Source organism: Chelonoidis abingdonii, chromosome 4, assembly GCF_003597395.2.
Source record: "Chelonoidis abingdonii isolate Lonesome George chromosome 4, CheloAbing_2.0, whole genome shotgun sequence".
Classification (NCBI taxonomy): domain Eukaryota; kingdom Metazoa; phylum Chordata; order Testudines; family Testudinidae; genus Chelonoidis; species Chelonoidis abingdonii.
Genome location: NC_133772.1, coordinates 24,743,195 through 24,764,280, shown reverse-complemented (window position 1 = coordinate 24,764,280; position 21,086 = coordinate 24,743,195). Strand labels below are relative to the sequence as shown.

At 52.6% G+C, this 21,086-nt stretch overlaps 1 protein-coding gene across 1 annotated transcript in view; it reads left to right on the top strand.

The window, feature by feature from the left end:
• The first annotated feature begins 4,962 nt into the window (after nt 1-4,962).
• The window catches only part of DENND2D (DENN domain containing 2D), a 30,140-nt gene continuing 14,016 nt past the window's right edge, over nt 4,963-21,086 (top strand). Inside the window, exons 1-6 of the mRNA XM_032801621.1 lie at nt 4,963-5,102; nt 13,340-13,518; nt 14,324-14,436; nt 15,294-15,363; nt 18,450-18,527; nt 18,857-18,997. Of these exons, the coding sequence (XP_032657512.1) occupies nt 5,039-5,102; nt 13,340-13,518; nt 14,324-14,436; nt 15,294-15,363; nt 18,450-18,527; nt 18,857-18,997 (645 nt within the window). The 5' untranslated portion in view covers nt 4,963-5,038. The remainder of the gene's footprint in view (nt 5,103-13,339; nt 13,519-14,323; nt 14,437-15,293; nt 15,364-18,449; nt 18,528-18,856; nt 18,998-21,086) is intronic.

The window sequence follows — 21,086 nt, the reverse complement described above, 5'->3', positions numbered from 1 at the left end:
CCTGCAGCCACCAGACATGATTAATTACACAACAGCAGCTCTGTGTTTGAGAGTCCGCAGTCCCCCATGAACCTGAGCTCCAAAAACGTTCCTGCTGAATTTAGCAGAGTGGAGAGCGCCCCCACCAGGCTCTGCAGTGCAGCACCACTTCCTAGCACAGCGCTGGAGCGGGAGAATCAACGCCAACTCTGATCTGGATGATGGGATGTATTGCACCCTCTGCAAATTCACAGATGACACTAAACTGGGGGAGAGGGTCCAGAGGGACCTAGACAAATTGGAGGATTGGGCCAAATTGCCGAAGCCGCAGGACCAGAGGACCTCTGCAGGCAAGCCACCAAAAGCAGCATGCCTGCCGTACTTGGGGCAGCAAAATGCCTAGAGCCGCCCCTGCAACTACCTGAAGGGGGTGGAGAGTTCCAAAGAGGATGGAGCTTGGCTGTTTTCAGTGATGGCAGATGACAGAACAAGGAACAACCATCTCAAGTTGCAGTGGGGAAGGTCTGGGTTGGATATTTGGCAAACCTATTTCACTAGGAAGGTGGTGAAGCACTGGAATGGGTTATGTAGAGAGGTGGTGGAATCTTCTTCCTTAGAGGTTTTTAAGGTCGGGCTTGACAAAGCCCTGGCTGGGATGATTTAGTTGGGAATTGGTCCTGCTTTGAGCAGGGGGTTGGACTAGATGACCTCCTGAGGTCCCTTCCAACCCTAATCTTCTATGGTTCTATGATTCTAAGTCATGCCCCACTGAATCCTGCAGCACTTAGGTTTTCATTTGAGGCCTTCCCCCATCCCCTACTGACTCAGTTTAGCTTGGGAGATGTGAAAGGTTACAGGGAGCTGCCGAGGGGATCACTATAGCTAACTAGAATTAGCTTTTTACTACATCAGCTACTTCAATTTAGTGAAAAAAAAATCTGGTTAAGAGAAGTGAAAACAGCAATAAACAATACATACGTATAAACGTGGGGAAAAGGGGAAGTTTGCAGTAATGAATATGCAGGAGAAATTATGAGACGCAGACGATTGATAAAGAAGTTAAAGGCAACAATGAAAAAACTCTACAGCTGGTACAGCAAGGACAATAAGAAGCAATTCTTTACACATATCGGGAACAAAAGAAATTCTGACAATGGGAGAGGGCTGTTACCAAATGGGGATGGGGACATCGTCCGTAATGCTACAGAAAAGGCAGATGCGTTCAATAAATATTTCTGTTCTGTGTTTAGAAAGAAGCTGGATGATGTAGTCACAGTTTACAGGGATAGTGGAATCCTCCCTATACCAACAGTAACCAGCCTTGAATGAAATGCAGCATTTTTAATCGGCAGGATCAGATCACTTGCACCCAAGCGTATTAAATGAATTAGCCTTGGCACTCACTCACAGCCCCTAATGTTGATTTTTAATCAATCTCGGCTTACTGGAGAAGTTCCAGAGGACTGGAAAAAAGCTAATGTTGTGCCAATGTTTCAAAAGGGCAAACAGGAGGATCTGGAACTAAGGCCAGCTAGCCTGGCATTGATCCTTGGCAGAATCTTGGAATGGCGATATAGGTGGAATGAGTGAAAAGAAATGGAAGGAGAAAGGGTAATTAATGGCAGGCAGTAATGGGTTGTATGGAAAATACATCCTATGAAACAAACTGGATCATTTTTTGATGAGATCGCGAGTTTGGTTGGTAAAGGTAAGTGTTAAGATAATGGACTTCAGTAAGGTGTTTGATTTAGTACTGCACAGTGTTAAACTTCACTGCAAGTGTACCTGTATTCCCCCTCCATGGTTTAGCAAGGGCATCCATTCTAGCCTCCAGGCCCCTTCTTGGGTAAAGACCAGTGTCTCTCTCTCCCCACCTCCAGATTTTCAAGGCTGCATAGTTCCCTGCCGACAATAAGAATTCCCCAGCAAGTCAGGGCTGTTTGGTTTTCTCTGCAAAGGCTATGAACAGTGTAATTGCCCACAGGTGTAAGTTACCCTCCACCTCTTTGTAAGCAAGTACATTTATTCTTAAGGTGAAAGCTTTACTGAGAAAACACATTAAAAACAATAAAAGAATCAATGCTTCCAGAGATCACCCCAACTCAACAAGAGCTCTGGCCGGTGTGGACTGATTCAGTGGGGTTATCTGTGGTTGCAAATTCATAATAGACATTTGCTCAGAACAAGCACACAAACGGGGCCAATCCTTCCCAAGAAGGATTACCCTCCTCCCGGACAGAAGGTCTTGTCCATTTTCTGGATCAGAAAACAGGCCCTGAGTCAGTTTAAACTCAGGGTATTTATCCAAAAGTCTTTCTTTGTGTGCTGGCCTTTGGAGAATCCAGTTTGAACCAGTATGTGCAGCCTCTGGAGGTGTTACGGCCTGAGACAATTTGGCTAATCACTGTCACTATTCTTAGTTCATGGAGGGCTGGGGTCATCCTTCCCCATGGAATTAGAGACAACCACTATCTCACAATAATATGCAAACTTCATACAGTGAGATCTCCGAAAGACAGTGCAGGAAATCGGCATGCCTGTCGCACACAGCATTTGGATTAACAGTTTAGCACTATACAAAACTCAAAGTAGCACATATAAAATTAATTTGAAAAAACTGTTTAACTGATAGATCAAAGTCATTTTAAAATGGGAACTCCTCATCTAGAGGAGTTCTGCAGAACTCTGTTCTCAGCCTGATGCAATTCACTATAGTTACCAATGATCTAGGAGGAAATATACATTAATTGATGGTAAACCTGGCAGACAACACAAAGATTGGTGAAGTGATAAATAGGTCAGTGATACTGAGCACCTTGGAGCCTTGAAAAACTGGGCTTATTTGATCAACATGCATTTTTAATACAGCCAAATAAGGTTATACATCTAGGATCAAAGACTGTACGTCACACTTACAGCAGGAACTGTATCATGGAAAGAATGACTCTGAAAAGGACTTAGAAGTCCCGGTGGAAACCAGCTGAACATTACCTCGCAGTGCAATGCGGGGACTAAGAGAGCTAATATAATCCTTGGATGCATAAACAAGAAGATGTTGAAACCACTGGGTAACTGAGGCTCTCTGGCCTGTGTTATGCATGTCATACTGACTAAGGCCATTCTGGCGTTCCAATCTTAGAAATGTTATGGTCCTACCACAGGCTGTCTGTGCTGTGCTAAAGGACCTGAAGCTGGCTTTGTGCCTGGAGGTTTTCCTGGGTGCCAGGCAGTGCATTTTGCCTCTGGGCCCTGGCTGAGGCAGGAATCCTTCTGCTGGTCTGGATTTTGGCAGCCACACTGGCTGCTGAGTGACAGATGAGGAGCACAGCTGCTTCTATGGAGAGGCCCCTGCAGCAGAAGCTGGAGCAGAAACCTGATGGGGCAGGGCAGCGGGGGCTGACAGCAGCTGCCCCCAGATATGAAGCAGAGCTGTCCCCCCTCCCGCCACAAGAAGCAAGGCTGTCCTGTCCCAATCTCACCTTCTTCTTCCCTGGAGTGCAGATTAAGCCCACTTCTCCCCCTACGGGGGCAGGTTCACAACTCCCCACAGGTGCAGCTCCCCCATCAGGGGCAGGGTTCTCCCCCATCAGGGGCAGGGTTCTCCCCCTCCAGGTGTGCAGACAGTGCCCCCCCAAACGGGGCCCTCCCCTCGCTGTGCAGGTCTGTGACACTTTCAAGGCTACCTGAGGAGTACAGAGTAAATCGCTACTGCCTGCTTGTAGCACAAGGGAGCCTTGTCTATGCCCACCTAGGGAACCTCACCCCAAATGACCAGCTATTGATGACACAAGCGTCCCACTCTGGGCTCTGCGAGCCCCATTCTTTCCCTTTGCAGGCTAAGCAATTGGCACACCCCAGCACTTGGGATCCCTACCTGAGCAGAGACAACCTGGGGCTAAATCTATGGAGTTTGTTAGCCCCCAGAGCTCACACTGGCCCTGAAGCACAGGTCCCTCCCCGTCTTGACAGCACTTTGGTACCCTCGAGTGCCAAGCCCCTCAACTTCTGGAACACACCTAGCTTCTCTGCCTCTGCCACTCAGCTCAATCGCTTCCCCTCCTTCAGCGCTCTCTGAGGCACCTTTCACAAGACACTGGCATAGTGTCACCTGCATAATGGACACCACCTTGTGCCTTTCTTTCTCCCTTTGTACAGTTCCAAACTCTGTGTCTGTTTTCATAGCTGGGGCATTTTGTTTATTTCAGTTCGCCCTGATGGGTTCCCCCACTGAGGGTATTATTTTCATGGGCTAGTTTGGGCATTGCAAAGGCTCAAGCTCATGCCTTGTCTGGACTGTCAAGACGTGGCCGGGCTGGTCCAAAATATGTCAAGATGTCTCATGCTTGTCGGAGTTAGCGCCGAGACCCACCCACCCCCAGGTGACCAGTTTCACCTCACAGCTTTGGACCCCAACATTGTACAGGTGACAGAACCCCCAAAATATTTTCCATGCACACCTCCTGTGAGAGCCAGGACAACCAGCGAGTTCTTTGCTTTCAGCAGAGACTGCACCCCACCTCTGTGGGTGAAATATTGTAAAGATGGTGATCAGAGGGGAAACATGCCCATCGGGGCATAGGCAGGGGCCTGGGTAGAGACTCGGAACTGTGTCCTCGGTTTCCAACATGGGGCATCTGGGTCACAAGCTTCACTCCCTGGGGGTCATGGCTCTGTCCTCCATCTAGGTCTGCAGCCAGCTCCCCAATTACTTGGTTCAGAGCCCCCCCCCCATATATGCAGCTCCTCACCCCCTATCAGGGCTCTCCCAGGTGTTCAGCCCCCACCCTCCCGTAAGCCTCCCTAGGTGTGCATCTCCCCTTCTGTCAGCCCCCCCAGGTGTGCAGTGCTCTCCCCTCCCGTCAGCCTCCCCCCAGGTGTGCAGGTCCCCTCCCATCAGCCCCCCCCCCGCAGGTGTGCAGGGCTCCCCCCTCCCGAAAGCGAAAGCGGCAGCGGGAGCGAAGGCGGAAGCGCGGTGCCCGCTCCCGGCTGCAGAGGGACCCGCCGGTGGGACGCCGCGCTCAGGGTCACAGCGGCTCCGAGGGGAGCTAGCGGAGCCGGCATGGCCGGGACGGGGATTGTCAGCTTCCTCCGAAACAGCCTGCGGCGCAGATCGGCTCGAAGAGGTGAGCGGGGCTGGGGACCCCCCGAGCCCAGCCCCACCGCGGGCGCTGAGACTCCGCGTTCTCCCTCTGGCTTCACTCCGGAGCCACTGCTGCCCCTGCCTCCCGCCGGGTCTCCCTGCCCCATTGCTGCGCCCCCTCCTCCTCGCGTCTCCCTGTCCCATTCCCCCCAGTCCCAGCCGGGTCTCCCTGCCCCATTGCTGCGCTCCCCCCGCCAGCCGGGTCTCCCTGCCCCATTGCTGCGCTCCCCCCGCCGGCCGGGTCTCCCTGCCCCATTGTTGCGCCACCCCCTCCCCGCGTCTCCCTGTCCCATTCCCCCGTCTCGGCCGGGTCTCCCTGCCCCCCGCTGCGCTCCGCTCGCCGGCCAGGTCTCCCTGCCCCATTGCTGCCCCCCCCCCGGGTCTCCCTGCCCCCTACTGTGCCTCTCTTTCCCCCGCCGGCCGGATCTCCCTGCCCCATTGCTGTCCTTCCCCCCCGCCCGCCGGGTCTCCCTGCCCCCCAGGCGCTTGGCTTGGGACTTGTAGCTGTTCGGGAAGGAGGATCCGGGACTTTCCTGCGGGGGCAGCAGCCTGAGATTCCCGAGGCCGGCGCGGAAAAGCAGCCCAGGTGCAGCGCTGGCCCCGAGCCACGCGGAGCTCGGAAGGCAGGATCGGGCCCACTCCTGCTGTGACTGTGCCGCTCCGAAGGGGCTTTACGGGGGCTCCCTCTGCCCAACCCGCTTTGAATCCTGCCTGTCCGCACACTTGCTGCCTCCCTGCCCCTAGCCTGGCACGACTTGGGTGAAGAGCTCACAGGAACTCCCACTCCCCTCCCCAAGTCTCCGTGGCCTGACCTACTGCGGGTCATTCACACCCCTGCAGAGCCCCACCTCCCTGATTCACACCTCTTGGCACTGGTGCAAGTGGCTGCCCATTCTAGTTTTACACCCTGGAAATGCTGCTGGGACAAGCTATTAAACAGGGTATAGCATTCAAATGTGTGGTTCTTACATGCCCCAGTTACTAGAGAATCCCAGCCAGGCCCAGTCTGTCTTGTATTTGTTCGGTGAGATAGGGCAGTGCCACTCTCCTCGATTTACAGGTGGGAAACTGAGGCACGGAGTGATACAGCCACACCGGACGAATTGAACTGAACCACCCAAGTCCCAGCCCTAACTCCTGGCCCTATCTTGGCCTGGATCTATCAGTCCTCAAGATGGTGGACCCTAAAATCAGCTCAGAGTTGCCCTGCTGGGAAAACATTCTGACCATCATTGGAAAACTGGGAGATGGCTTGCAAGATAATGTACCTTGAAATAGTCACTGGTCCCTGGACCGAGCAACAAGAGAGACCATTTTACAGGCTGCTTTTAGTGTCCCAGATACCTTGGGTTCCCTGCTGCCTGAATTCAAATACCGTGACTGATAGAAGTGGAGGCAAAGCTGAGGGTCGCCTCATTAGAGGCTCAGCACCGGCTGGGCCTTCTTTTTCTCATCTGGTGTTTGCCGTGTGGTGCCCAGGGAGTAGTGGACCCCAGGGGCCGCCTTGCCTGGAATCTGCATGCCTGTCGTTCTAGTGCTCTGTGGGCACTGGAGCAGCAAGCCCTTCTGCTCTTCTGAGGTAGGCTGTATGTGTTTTTTTTGATCCTTGTCAAGTGTTGGTAGAGCTGTAGAAAACCCATTTCCTCTCCGCTAGGGCAGCTGAGTGTATGCACGTTGCAAACAGAGCATGAAACAAAATTCTGCTGCACCGCAAAAAGTGGCCAGAGAAATGGAACATTTTATGCAAATAGTAAAATATTAAGGTAATTCTGCGCTTAAGGGGTTGATGTTATCACAGCAGGAACCGCCTTGCTGAGCCAGAATGAGCCTAGTAATTATTCCCAGTTCTGATCTCATGTAGACAAGGCAGAAAGTGTCCCTTCTGTACCCCCCCATGCCATGCTGCCAGGAGCCTGCTGGGAGTGTGTGCAGGGCTTATCTATGCAGAGAAATTACACTGAGCTTAACTCGCTCAGTTCAGAAACCAGTTTAGTGAAATCAGGGCAATTTCAGTGTCGACTGGGCTTCAGGGGCATCTTCCTCCCACACCCTCTACCTTGAGGGTCATGCAACACTGTACCAGGAGAAAGAGGTGGAAATCAGCTGCAACTGCTTTGGGTTCCAGCTGCAGCTGTTTGCTCCCAGTACTTGCTCACCCAGCCAAACAGACAGACTTCCCTTAGTGGGACGGAGTCTGGAACCCAGGCCCCTCTCCCTGAGATGGTCACACAACTCACCTACCTGTCTCCCCCCCACTCACCCTCCTCGTACCCAGCCTTCACCAGCCAGGCCTGTTCCCTCCCCCGCTTTCATATCATCATTGATGGAGAGATCCATCAGAACCACTCCCACCTCAGTAAGGAAAAACCTGCCCCCCACTTCACAAACTGATGGGGACCAGTTCCGGATGATTTACCATCAGCATGAACTCCCCTCGCCAGCCACCTCAGACCCAAAACCAGCAGGGCAGCCTCTGGGAGTTGCTGGGGCATGAGCAGAATGTTGGGTGAACGAGGAGATGTAGCAGCAGCACTAAATGCTTGTTGCAGAAGCCAAGACCTTCCCTTCCTGAGTCAGAGCCCTGTTCCATGGCTTCTGAGTAGGGTGACCATATTTCCCAAAACGGAAAATGGGACACAGCGTGGGGCTAGCTCGAACACACCCTGCCTCCATGCGGGGCTGGCCTGAGCTGCTCCTCGCCCTCCACCCCCTGTCCATGTGCGGCTGGCCCATGCTGCTCACCCCCCAGGCCCAGGCGGGACAAGCCCAAGCCGCCTACTAACTCGGGACTGGCCCACACCACTGCCCCCACCCCTGCCCATGTGGAGCTGGCCTGGCCGGAGCCACTCACCCAAGCCTTCCCTCCCTCCCCTCACGCTGGCATTACCTCCCGCACATTCCTCTGTGCCCCACTCAGGGTCACACCCCACTCTGGGGGCAAAACTGGGCATTTGTCCCATTTGCTCTTGCCAAAGTCAGATTGGCCGGGACAGGGTTTAAAAAAGGGACTGTCCTAGCCAAAATGGGATGTATGGTCACCCTGCTTCTGAGTGGATTGGTTCGTGTTTCTGAAAGTGCTTTGAAGATCAAGGTCCCCGCAATAGATTTGTAGCCAGTCTCTCTAGCTCAGGTAATGGTGCTCATTGCCAGTCTCCAGTTCTTTCCCACCACCCTGCCGGATTATCACCATGGCAATAGCCATGTGTCCCTTGCTGGAGTTCACGGCACGCTTCTTATTCAGCGCTCATGGGGCCCATTGGTTGACCTGTGTAACCAGCTTGGCCCAGTTTCCTTCCTCCCATCTCTCTGTATGGTAGGATGTTCTAGAGTGGAAGTCCTCTGGGGACTCTCATTTCCTACTGAGGCACTATGGGATAGATGCCGAGATTTTCCCAGCATGCACTGACTCAAACCCAGTTGGCGTGGAAGGTATAAATAAGCTCAGGTGGCTTTTATGACTGCCAAGCTGCTGAGTGGACACAGTGCTACCTGTAACCGATTAAGATGATTCTCCCCCTAAAATCTCAGCTGCATTTGCAAGCGGAGGGGCTCTAAAAGTGCTGTTGGTGCTATTTCCAGTTAGGGGTGTCGGGATTTCAGAAGGAAACCAATTATTAGTGCTTGGTCGCTTGGTAGCTGGTGGAGAGATTCAGACAGGTGGCGTCTTGATCCTGCTAATATTGGAAGCGCTGTAGCTGGAGTGTCTTTTAAGGTTAGACCAGGCAAAGCGTTAGTGAGGACATTTAGCCATGAGCATTCCTGCATTGGCTCCTCAGATATGAGCTGGGTGGGGCCTAATCAGGCTCTCTTTTCCCAGGTGGCAGCTATATTACTGGAAATCAGAGGATAATATCTGAATTCAGTCAGTACGGTAGAAACCAGAACCTACTTTTAGCTGCAGCCTGCTGCTTGGCAGAGGGTGACCTTACCATAGGGAGGGTGCACTCCAATAGGAAGTGCAACCTTTTGACCATGGCAGCTCCCTCCCACAGCTGCTGTACACCAGCATGGAAATTTTCCTCCACTTCCAGTGCTCTCAGTTATGCCTGACCAGGCTGCTGTCCCAGCTTCCATAAGTACTCTGAGAAGAACCTCGGTACCATCCAAGAGGAGACTGGCTTCACCCTGCACCCGGCAAATCTAATCTCTTCCAGTAAAGGACACGCATCATCTAGGTGCCTAGTAGGCGTGTCCCTGCTGTTCCTTTCCGAGGACGGAGCAGCAGCACCTAATTGCAGTTCTTCTCAGTGGTAAAGTCGCTCAGCAGCTGTGCCTTCCACACCAACGTAGGGGGTGTGCAGGCCTGTCCTACAGCACTGGGGTACGAGTGTATTACTCCTGGTGCTGCTGGTATCCGTCTGGCCCACTGCCTAAGGCAAACAGGTTTGGTATTTGCACTAGAGGGCCAATGCAGGGACATTCTGCTTCCCCTGTGCGTCTGCTCATCCGTCAAACCGGTTTGATTTTTTCCTCTCGTGTGTCAGCTTCCCTTGTGTAAGGATTTGTCTCCTGAGTGAGCTTCCCTTTGCATTGAATGGGTGTGGGAAGACCATGGTGCAAAAGCTCAGAGCAGGTGAAGTCAATTTGGAAACAGATCTCCCCTCTCTTTTTGGAGGGGATCCTCCTACCCGAGGTCGCGCTGGCAGGAGGATTGGGGGGTGGGTGGGAGGGGGATAGTTGCGGGGCTGCTGCCTGAGTTGCACCTGTTCTGAGGTTAAGGAGAGGCTGCCTGTTCTCAGCATCTTTCACTGGCTGGAACTAAAGAAGTAAAGAGATGAGGCTGTTGCCCGAAGAGGTCCTCTCCCTTCCCCCACGCAATCTGCTCCGTGTCGGTGCCATGTACGCTGGAGAATGCAGGCGCAGCGGTCGGAAAACAGAGTGGAGGGGACGTTCGCAATGGGCACGTGCAGCATAGGACAAAAGGAGATGGGTAATAAAGGCAGCCAAACACCTGGGCTCTGGGAGGATCCCAGGGACCAACTCAAGATCACAAGGTTGGACCTGAGTCAAGATCACAAGGAACAAGAGTGGGCAGGGTGGGAAGGGAAGAAGGAAGTTGGGCAGGGAAGGGAGGGAGAATCTTGTTTCTAAGCTGACTTGCTGCTGATGCTGGACTTCCCTGCGCGGAGGCCCTGGCTGTGCCTGGGACAATGGGGGGACTGGGCTAATGTGGGATTTGGAACAGGCCCCTGTGTGTCACTGACAATATCAGGTCAAAGCGCCCAATAAGGAACGCACACGGCCCTCTTCGGAGTGCGTGCCCAGTGTGTGAGCAGTAGGAGAAGACTGATGCCGGGCTACAAGGATGGCGCTGCACTTTTGGACCCCCTCTCACTGGAGAAGAGGAAAGTGGTTGTAACTGGCCTATTAGACACCCCCACCCTTCTGAAAGCCCATCCCCAAAAGCTTGGGCAGAGGGAGAGGGGGGCAGCCAAGACCTTGTGCTCTGGGCAGAGGAGAAAGGGCTTCAGGGTGACCTACCATGCACGCAGTCCTCGCAGCCCCCCCGTACTCCTATAGCTGGTCAGAGAGGAAGAGAGCCTCCATTAGATCAAAAGATTCCATCTCTCCTTCGTCTCGGCCAGAGCTGGGGGAACAATGCGTCTTTGGAATGATGGCCTCACATTTGGAGTCCAAGGTTGCCCTAAAGCTCCTTTGTACAAGTACGGATGTGATGCTTAAAATAAGATGGATGCTACCAGCGAGAACGCAGGGCAGAGAGGCTCTTCTCTAAACCTGCCTCATATTCATCCCTTGCTGTCAGAGTGCTGTGAAAGGGGCAGACGTCAGGCCCGGGTGTCACTATGCTGGCTGCATCCAAGGTTCCCATTTGCCCAACTCTACTGATGTCAGTTTGGATCAGAACTGGCAGTCCTACACTAGCAGGGTATGAGACAACACAGGACCCTGGCGTACTGGCAGAGCTGTTGTTCATAGACTCCATGATGGGTATAGACACTGGCCATGGAGGTTGTAACTCAGCTGAGATGTGGCCCCTGGAGGGAGTACACCTCCCAACTGTGCACTATTATTCATCTCTAGCAGTCGTCCCCCTCATTCCCCCAAGAACATTCTCAGGTCATTGAAGATAAAGCTGAGGATTCCAAGAAGACGAAGAATGGAAGAGTAGATCTAGAAATGTCACACTCGTTAATGCCTGTTGTGATAATTGGGCCTACCAATTTACCCTAGTTGCAATCTCAGTTGTAAAAAGTATATGAAAGTTCATAAAATGTTACTTTCCCTTAAGGTTTGTTGTTATAGGTTATTGCAGGGATCCACAAGCTTTGGCCCATGGCCTGCCAGGGAAAGCTGCTGGCGGGCCGGGATGGTTTGTTTACCTGCAGCGTCTGCAAGTTCGGCGGATCGCAGCTCCCATTGGCCGCGGTTCGCCGCTCCAGGCCAATGGAGGCTGTGGGAAGTTTTATCCTTGAGATCATGGGTCAGCTGTGCACCAGGCTTACATTAACTGCCAGTAGCCAGAGTGTAGGGGAGCCCCCTCTCCCTATGCCAATCTCAGGGCAGGGGACTGATGTAGGAGCTGTTGCACCTGCTGTATGCTCCCAGATGTTTCCCCCTCCCAGGTCTGGCTATACCAGCTTTAGGGGCACTCTGTGCCACAGGAGCAAACCAGCCTCGTACGTGGGCTGGAATGACAATTCCTCCCAGAGTGCGCAGTGCAGAACAGATAGACTGCAGTAAATATGGCCCCATCATTTCATGATTTCTTGGTGCCCGAAAGTGCATTTGCCCCATGTGCTTTGCTGATCCTCTGCATACCTCCACCCCTGCGTGATGCAACTTGTGGCTATTATTTCTGTTCTGTTGAGCCTTGGACTTGGGATGAGCAACCCTGCCACACTCTGATAACCCTCTATTGTAGCTGCTTGTCACCTGCTCTGGGGGCAATAAAACTCGAAAGTTAATGGCACAATCCAAATGATAACAGCCACTTACATCCTGGGATGAAGAGGTTAAAGGAGTTGGTGTTCATTGCATTGAAAGGACACCTGCTTTGTGTGTGTGCACACATTGTCTTGCGGGTCTGAAGGGGCCTGGCTGGGCTTGGTATAAAATGCTAGGCAGGTCTGGGCTGGGTTAGTACCGGGATTGGAGACCATTGGCTATTCCAGGCTTTCTGTTTTGCAATAGTGAAGGCTGTTCTTCGTGACACTGAATGGAGAAAACAGCGTTAATACAAAACTCTTACACTCTAGATAAGTGACCTCGGATTCCTTGCGGGGGGACACCCTGCACATTTGTGGCTTTAAAATACTGCCTTTGTTGATGGGCGGGGTCTCTGATGGACTTCGTACCTACTGGCTCTGCTGTGTTGGTGCCAGGAGGTGCTTGGCCTCCCTGCCCTGGCTCAGTCAGCCTGATCTGTACTCCTTCAGGGCAAAGTGTAGAAGTTAAACAAGCAGCGACTGAGTGACCTGGAGAGCCCAAGTTTCTAGGTTACAATGTAAGAGTGACTCATGTAACCTTAAGAAATAACCCACATGGCTCCATACTGCAACTGTTTTTAACTTCCTTCTCTCCAGAAGCTGCAGGGCAATTTTCACACCTGCTAGGATTTCCTTTTTCCCTTGGCAAATTTGTAAAAGCCCTTCCTGTTCTCCCCTGATGGTATTAGCTCTTTTCGCAACAGCAGCAGCCCTTGTCTGTTCCTTTCATGTCTGAACAGGGGACTTCTCTTTTCTCCTGTCACCTGCGCAGCAGGCAATTAAATTTGGAAGTTAATGGCACCATCCAAATGATAACGGAGGTGGCCAAGTGCATCATGGGATGAATACATTATAGGAGTTGGTGTACATTGCATTAGGATGAAAGCTGCTTCCTGTGTGAACCTAGTGTCTTATGAGTGCAAAGGGGCCTCTGGACGTTCTTATTTGGAATTAGCTTAATCCAGTTTGGAAGTGGATTAAGCTAGTTTTGAATAAAATTCTTCTATTCCAGAGAAAGATCATGCATACAGGGAGTTAACCAGGAATAGCTATTATGCTTTACATTTGCACACTGCCTTATTCCGAATTAACACCCCAGTATAGATAAGCCCACAGTCTGTGTTTCCTTGTTTGGTTGCCTCTCTTCTCCATTTCCGGTGCAGGTCCTGGTGCATTACCTCCTGCTCTCTGAGCCAAACTGCATTCTGGTTCACTACAAAAGGCAACCCCACTGGCTGCCACATCACCATGCACCATAACTTTTGGGTTTCAGATGTAAATCAGGACGCTCCCTTTGATGAAAGCAAACCTGAATCTGCAAGGAGGCCGGGAGAGCGAAGCCCCTTCTGCTACTCACCAGGACAGTTCTTCTTCGAATACCTCGTTGTGGTCTCCCTAAAGAAGAAATCAGGGAGTGATTATGAACCCAAGATAATCTACCAGTTCCCAAAGGTGAGGAGCCCTGTCTTGGTTATAGAATGTGCACGTATTTATTAGAAGTCACCTCTAAATCATCAGGGCTCTGGGCAGCCTGAGCATAGATTACAGCAGCCTGAGGCCATTTTAACTTAGTCTGGGGGGACAAACTGAACCCCTGTGGGGCCAGAATATGGGAAGTGCAAAGGAGGCTGAGCACAGGCTCTCTCAATCAGAGCCGCAAACTCTTTTCTTCTGTCCCATCCACCCCACATCATCTAGCAGAATCCTCCCTGGGGGCGAGATGTAGCATGTGAAATTTCAGGGACTTGATCCCTTTTTGGGGAAAGGAGGAGAAGGGTTGAAAATCGTGCTTCTGATGGGAGGTTGGCTCTTGCCTTCCCTTGGGAGGGTCAGCCCGGCTCCAGAATGCACCTCTGTTCATGGTCATGGTGCCTCCTTTTCAGCTTGGAAAGCTTCATTTTGGGCTGCATCAATACAGCTGAGTCTTGAGTCTGGTCTTCTTGCTACCAACAGCTATGCTGCCCTTGTTGCTCAAAGCCTATGCTCCCCCCAGGGAGCGGTGGGCATGCTAGACTGGAGAATCCTCCTGTCTACCCTGGAGGCAGTCTAGGAAGATCAGGAACCAGTCAGCTGTTGGACAACGGACTGGGTAGTGACCTGCTCTTCCAGTCCTGGGGCCCTGCACTGCTCTGCCAATGCACCGCGGCCCTGACCCACACAGAGCCCAGCTAGAGTCCAGACTTGTTTCTCTTGTGCAGTGGCCGGGGCTGGATCCTCTTTTATTGTGATTTTACTTCTTGTATCATTTTCATTTCAGCGCGAGAACTTACTGCGGGGTCAGAAGGAGGAGGAAGAGAGGCTGCTGCAAGCCATCCCCCTCTTCTGCTTCCCCGACGGCAATCACTGGGCCCCGCTCACGGAATACACCAGGTGACTCCCTGATTAATATGGGCTAAGAGACCAGCCCAGAGCCAGTGCTGCAGGCAGGGACCAGTGGGCAGGGAGCGGGGAAGGGAAGGCGAGTCCTCGTGCTCCTTCCTACTGCCTGGATATCACAGGAATCCAGTGAGCTGCTTGAGTAGGGAGAATTTCCCTGCCTGGCTTCTGCAAAATCAAACCACTCCTGGCCGAGGTTTCACATTATTGGCTCTTAGCCATTGCAGTTTATCTGGGCAGGGGTTAGTGCTTCATCATCCCACGCTGCTTGTTACTCACGGCTGAGCGTCTCTCCTCTAGAAGTTTAGTGGTCTGTTTATTTGTTCCTCTTGATAGTTATTATTTATTGTGATAAGAATTATGGCTAGCTCTTATCAGGAGATCTCCAAGCGCTTTGCAAAGCAGGTCGGTGTCATTATCTCCATTTTACAGATGGGGAAACTGAGGCCCAGAGCAGGGTCATGACTTGCCCAAGGTCACCCAGCAGGCTGGTGGCCGAGCTGGGAATAGAACCCAGCTCTCCTGAGTCCCCATCCGATGCTCTGTCCACTAACCACACCCCCAGTAGCACTTCAAAGCTCCAGTCACGGGCCAGGCCCCCATTGTGCCTGCCCCAGGGGGCTGACAGTCTAAGTCAATGGACTTGACTGGTAATTAAGTGGAGGATCCAGCTGTTGGGAGGGTCAGTCACTGGCAGGGTTGGGGGCTAGGCTGCCATCTTGGGCAGTGCTGGTGACTCTCTCCCCGCCCTCTTTTGCCCCATCGCTCAGTGGCTCCCAGCTAAGCTCATGAAGCTCTCGCACCTCGACTCTTAGCAGAGCAGTGGAAACACGTCTCTCCTTGTCTTTCAGTGAAACCTTTTCGTTTGTCCTGACCAACGTTGATGGCAGCAGAAAGATTGGCTACTGCCGGCGGCTGCTGGTGAGTATCCCTCGCTTTAAATAATCTGATCTCATGCTGGCCTTTAGCACCCTGAGCAGCCAGCTTGGCTGCAGCGCATCACCACCGCCCTGGGCAGTGTCAGGAGATCAAGCCAAGCTGGGCTAGCCCCAGGGAATCGCTTACAGGAGACTCACTCTGCAGTCAGCTCTCAGGGGAAATGCTTGTGCCCAGCCCTGCTGCAGCTGCAGGCACAGCCTGACACCAGACAGAGAGGTGATCGGGGATGGGTGTGTGTGTGTGATGAAGGGTAACCAGCGACAGCTGCAAGATGAGTGTCAGGGAAATGTGCAGAGGCAAGAGGAAGAAGAGGGCTGGTGGGACCTTGGTACCCACATCTAGTATGATGAAATTGCTGCACTTTTTCGTGGCCACTTTTGAGGGCCTGACTGGCTCAGAGGCAGGACGATGAGATATGGATGGTTATCTTTCGGGTGCTGGTTTGACTCCAGCCCAGTTCGGCTGTGGTAGAAGACTGTTACCAGGGCCTCTGATCTGTGTATTGTGGTGTTGGTCACCTATAGTCAAGGCCCTGTGTTGTCCCAGGCAAGAGTCACCTAAATTCTGTATGAGATCACTAGATTCTTCAGCCTCTGGTTGAAATTTGGTGGCACTTTCAGATCAGCTTGATTTATCTGGAAGGTTTAGAACATAAGAACGACCACACTGGGTCAAACCAAAGGTCCATCTAGCCCAGTGTCCTGACTTCCAACGGTGGCCAATGCCAGGTGCCCCAGGGGGAATTAACAGAACAGGTCATCATCAAGTGATCCATCCCCTGTTGGCCATTCCCAGCTTCTGGCAAACAATGGCTAGGGACACCATCCCTGTCCATCCTGGCTAATAGCCATGGATGGATCTATCCTCCATGAACTTATCTAGCTCTTTTTTGAACCCGGCTATGGTCTTGGCCTTTACAACATCCTCTGGCGAGGAGTTCCACAGGTTGTGTGAACAAATACCTCTTTTTGTTTGTTTGTTTTTAAACCTGCTCCCTATTAATTTCATTTGATGACCCCTAGGTCTTGAGTAATGAGAAGGAGAAAATAATACCTCCTTATTTACTTTCTCCACACCAGTTATGATTTTATAGATCTCCGTCATATCCCCTTTCGTCTCATCTTTTCCAAGCTGAAAAGTCCCAGTTTTATTATCTCTCCCCATACGGAAGCTGTTTTCTGAACCTTTTCCAATTCCAATATATCTTTTTTGAGATGCATGCAGTATTTTTTTGAGATGCATGCACACCTGCATGCAGTATTCATTGTGAGTAATCCACACCCTGAGCGATGTAAGTTACACCGACCTAAGCACCAGTGTAGACAGCGCTATGCCAGCTGGAAAGCCTCTCACAGAGGTGGAGTAATTCAGTCGATGAGAGAACTCTCTCCTGTCGGATTAGAGCATCTTTACCAGATGCGCTACAGCAGCGCAGCTCCGCCAATGCAGCGTTTTAAGTGCAGACCTGCCCATAGCATTCTAGGCCAGAAGGGACCCTCAGGTCAATCTAGTCTGATCTCCTGTATTTTACAAGCCACCATACACCATCGAGCCCCACAACCAGAATTAGCCCAGTTTTCTACAGCCCTCAGGAGACTCAACTGTTGGTGCGACAGGCAGAGAGTGGGAGGCTAGTAGTGCCTTCGGTTGTCTGCAGGCTCAGGAAAGCTGCAGAGTTTCGGTGACGCTTAGTTCGTGTTTTCAAGCTTTTCTTCAAGCCCTTAAAGGCTAGGAGCACACCAGCTTATTTTAATTTGGTGCTTAAATGCTGAAGCACAATCCTGCAGGCCAGGAATTGAGGACCCCACAAGGTCCTGCCTCTACCCAGCACCAAGGCCCTGTTTGCTGTTTGTTCTATTCAAGGCCCGACGTGATGTGATAGCGGAGATGGGTGCATGCTGGGAATTGTGCTGCGCTGAAATCGTTGCCTATTTGGTTCTCTTGAAATAACCCTAAAGATGCCCCCAGCAGGGAATACATAGTGTGTCAGCCGGGGAGACAAGCCCGCTCAGCTGCCTGACAGACCTCACTGTCTTGGCATGCAAAAGCCTCTATCTGCATTGAGTTCAGACAAGTCCATGCTAGCACTTCCCCCAAACAAGCCGAGGTCTTTGCCAAGTGATGCATCCTTCATCTCTGCACAGCAATTCCTGAACCAGACTCCGCCCTGGCCCCGAATTCCACCCTAGGAAGGGAGTCTGAATCCCTCCTGAGCTGCACTGCTGACTGCCTGCCCTCGGGGCTGGGGAGGCAGATGTTGGGGTGGGTGTGTAAGTGACGCCCTCCAGAGGTGGTGTGGATGGAGGGTGGCAGCTCAGCACAGGGCTTTTGTGTGGTATTCAAACCACAGACTCTGCCTCAGTGTCTCCTGCTTGCAGCTTTATCCTCCCTCCCCAACCCCATGAGCCTGTGAACCCATCTCTCCCAAACCTGCCGTGCTTAGCTAGCCGCCAGTTTAATTCTTCCCTTCCCTTCCTGACACGTACTCTGTTCCATGGTCTCTACTGTTACCCTGTGCCCCCCACCCAGACCTGCCAAACCTCCACCCCATACCCAGGGATTCCAGCAGCGTGCTGGGCAGCATCCTCAATTATTCCTCTAGTTGGTCTGCAGAGTCTTTTTTCTGGAGGTCTGTTGGCCAGCGGGGGTCCTAGGCGCCTTCCCTTTGCCTCAGAGACTGTGTACATGCGTCTGCTTCTGGGGTGGGGCATCTCCTGCAGCTGAGTTTGGAGAAGAACAGGGCTGGTACCAGTCTCCCCTCCCTCCCTTGCTTTTTCAGCTTGTTCTGCAAGTTTCCTGATTTGTATTTTGTTAAGTAGCTGGTGAGGATCAGCTGAGCTGAGTGGTATCATTAACCAGGTCTCTGGGATGCAGCAAGGCCAAGCCATGGAGGGTTCCTAGCTTTGCTGAGGTCTGACTTTGCATTCCTCGGGGAGGCCATGGCCCCACCCTTAGTGGCAGTCCCCATAATGATGGGGATGGCATGGGGGCTATCTCTGTGCGCCTGATAGAGGGGATAAGAGATTGTGGCATACAGCTAACCCTTTGGGTGCTGATCCTTCTTTCAGCCTGTTGGCCGGGGCCCTCGTCTCCCAGAGGTCTTCTGCATCATCAGCTGCCTGGGCTGCTTTGGATTGTTCTCCAAGGTAGGAACGCCAATTCTCAAGGGCAAAACACTAACCCAGCTTGCATGCCTAGCCCAGGTCTCGTGCAGCTGCGGATCCCTGTCTTGTTCTGCCTGATCTGCAACTCGGTGCAGGGAAGGACATGTGCCTGGGGGAGCAGGCAGTGATGCCATGGCACTGAAGGCCACCTGTCCAGGGGTGAGGAGAGTGAGGACTGTGGTGCTGAGGCTGGTGCTGGCTGGTATTCCTCAGTGAGGAAGCAACTAAGTCACTGCTGTGGTGCTAGAGGGAGGGGGGTAATCAGGGAATTCATTGCTTTGCTATGGCTGACAGGTCTCTCTTTCCTGTAGATCCTCGATGAAGTGGAGAAGAGGCGGCAGATCTCCATGGCCGTCATTTACCCCTTCATGCAGGGCCTCCGCGAATCCCCCTTCCCGGCTCCAGGGAAAACAGTCACCATTAAAAGTTTCATCCCTGATTCTGGAACAGAGGTTTGTGTCAGCTCAGTAATCTGTGCTCAATTGCTGCTGACCTCTAGCAAGCGTGTCTCTCCAGCCCTAGGAGCTGGTCTATGAGGAGCGATGCTGGAGCAGCCAGCTCTGCGTGCATGTGTCCGGCCATCTGGAGCTTTGTAGTCTTTGCTCAGTGCAGTCTCTGCTAACGCACTTCATGTCTCTGGCTGCCTGGTGCAGTAATACACAAGGGTCACAGGTCAGGGTGGACAAGGAGCTCTGGTTGAGTTGAAGAGCAAGGTTGTGTTGTGTGAGAACAACAGATTAGGAAACCACCCCTTGGAACAAGCTGGCCACTTCGTGCCAGTGGAGATTGAGCCAGCAGTTCAATCCATTCTCTACCCTCTGTGGGAGAGTTAGTATGGTCGTATGTTCCATATCCTAGCCATCCAGCCTGACCCCTATGGCCGGTTCTCCCAGGTGGCTGGAAGGTGCAGTGAGATGGGTGCTGCCCAGTGCATAACGGGTGTAGTGCTCCGTGAAATGCTCAGCGCCAGTCCTACTGCAAGGATCTATCAGCAGTAGCCGCCGTTAATGCCAGCGTATGTGGCATTCACACTTCCCAAAGCTGCTATTGCAACCTGTCTCTGCAACCTCCAGATTGCAGTGCATTGGCTCTCTAGAGCCACAGGCTCCAAGCCCTGCTTTCAAAGTGGCTGCTGATTTTGAAAGCCCAGCTTGAACCCCCTTGGGCCTGATTTCCAGAGGTGCCGGGCATCCTTTCATGTCAGCCAGTGCTAGATGTCTAGTGCCACCTAGAACAGCTCGCTCTGCTCCCAAGCGTGCTTTGCGAGTCTCAGCCCTATCAGGCAACCAGGGGAGAGAAGTGAATTCTAGCAGTAAAGCAGGGTGCAGAGCTGGAGGAGAAGAGGACACCTCTATAGTAGAGGAAATGGGTGTGTGCCTTGGATTTTCCAGAGACACCCAGAAGTGTGAGAGCTGGGGGGAGAAAGCGGATGTGGCAGGGGGCCCACGGTTGGGGCGTGGTGGATCATAGACGCCGACTTCCCCTCTTTCCCGTGAGTGCTTGACCCCGCCCCCTCGGCCCCACCCCACTCCACCCCTTCCATGAGGCCCCGCCCCTGCACCGCCTCTTCCTGTCCCCTTCCCCAAATCCCCGCCTTGGCCCCATCTCCTCCCTGAGTGTGCCAAGTTCCTGCTCCTCCCCCTGCCACCCCTAGCTGTTTGGCGGCGGCTGGGTGGGAAACACTGGGAGGTAGGGGCAGGAGTAAGGATGTGGAATGCTCAGGGGGGCAGAAGGAGGTGGGGCAGAGGGTGAGGGGAGCTTAGCTGCTGATGGGTGCAGAGCACCCACTAATTTTTCCCTGTGTGCACTCCAGCCCTGGAGCACCCATGGAGTCGGCACCTATGTGGTGGATTGGACTGAATGGTGGGAAAGGGGAGCAAAATCATGCTGGGTGCAGACAAGGGTGGCATGGCAGAGTCAGCTGTTCGAAGAAATGATTTGTAAGCAACTGTCATCAGTGACAGGGCAAACTCTGCCAGGTTAGGAGCTGGGGAGTTTGGCATCAGGTCAAAGGACATCAGGCTGATTTTGGAGACACCGGTGTGAATCTGGATTGAAGTTGGTTTCAGTGGAATTACACCAGTGTATCCCAGGTCCCTGGACATGACACTGCCCCTAGAAGCCTGTGCTGTTTCTGCCACCTCTGGAGTCGCATCCAATCAGTGCAGGATCCCTTGTGTTACTGAGGGCTTGGCTACACTGGAGAGTTACAGCGCTGGTGGTGGCTTTACAGTGCTGTAACTTACTCCCCGTCCACACTGCCAAGGCACATACAGCGCTGTATCTCCCTGCCTACAGCGCTGCTTGTACTCCACATGGACGAGAGGAATAAAGACAACAGCGCTGGTGCTGCAGCGCAGGAGTGTCAGTGTAAACAGTGATTAATCTTACTAGGCTGTAACTGACCTCCGGAATTTTCCCATAATGCTTTTAACTAAAGAACTCTCTTTGTTTTGTTGTGAACTTGGGGCTCCCGGAGCTGCTTATCTAAAAAACAAACACAGCAATTGTTTGCTCGAGCAGAGGCAGGCAGGGAATGTC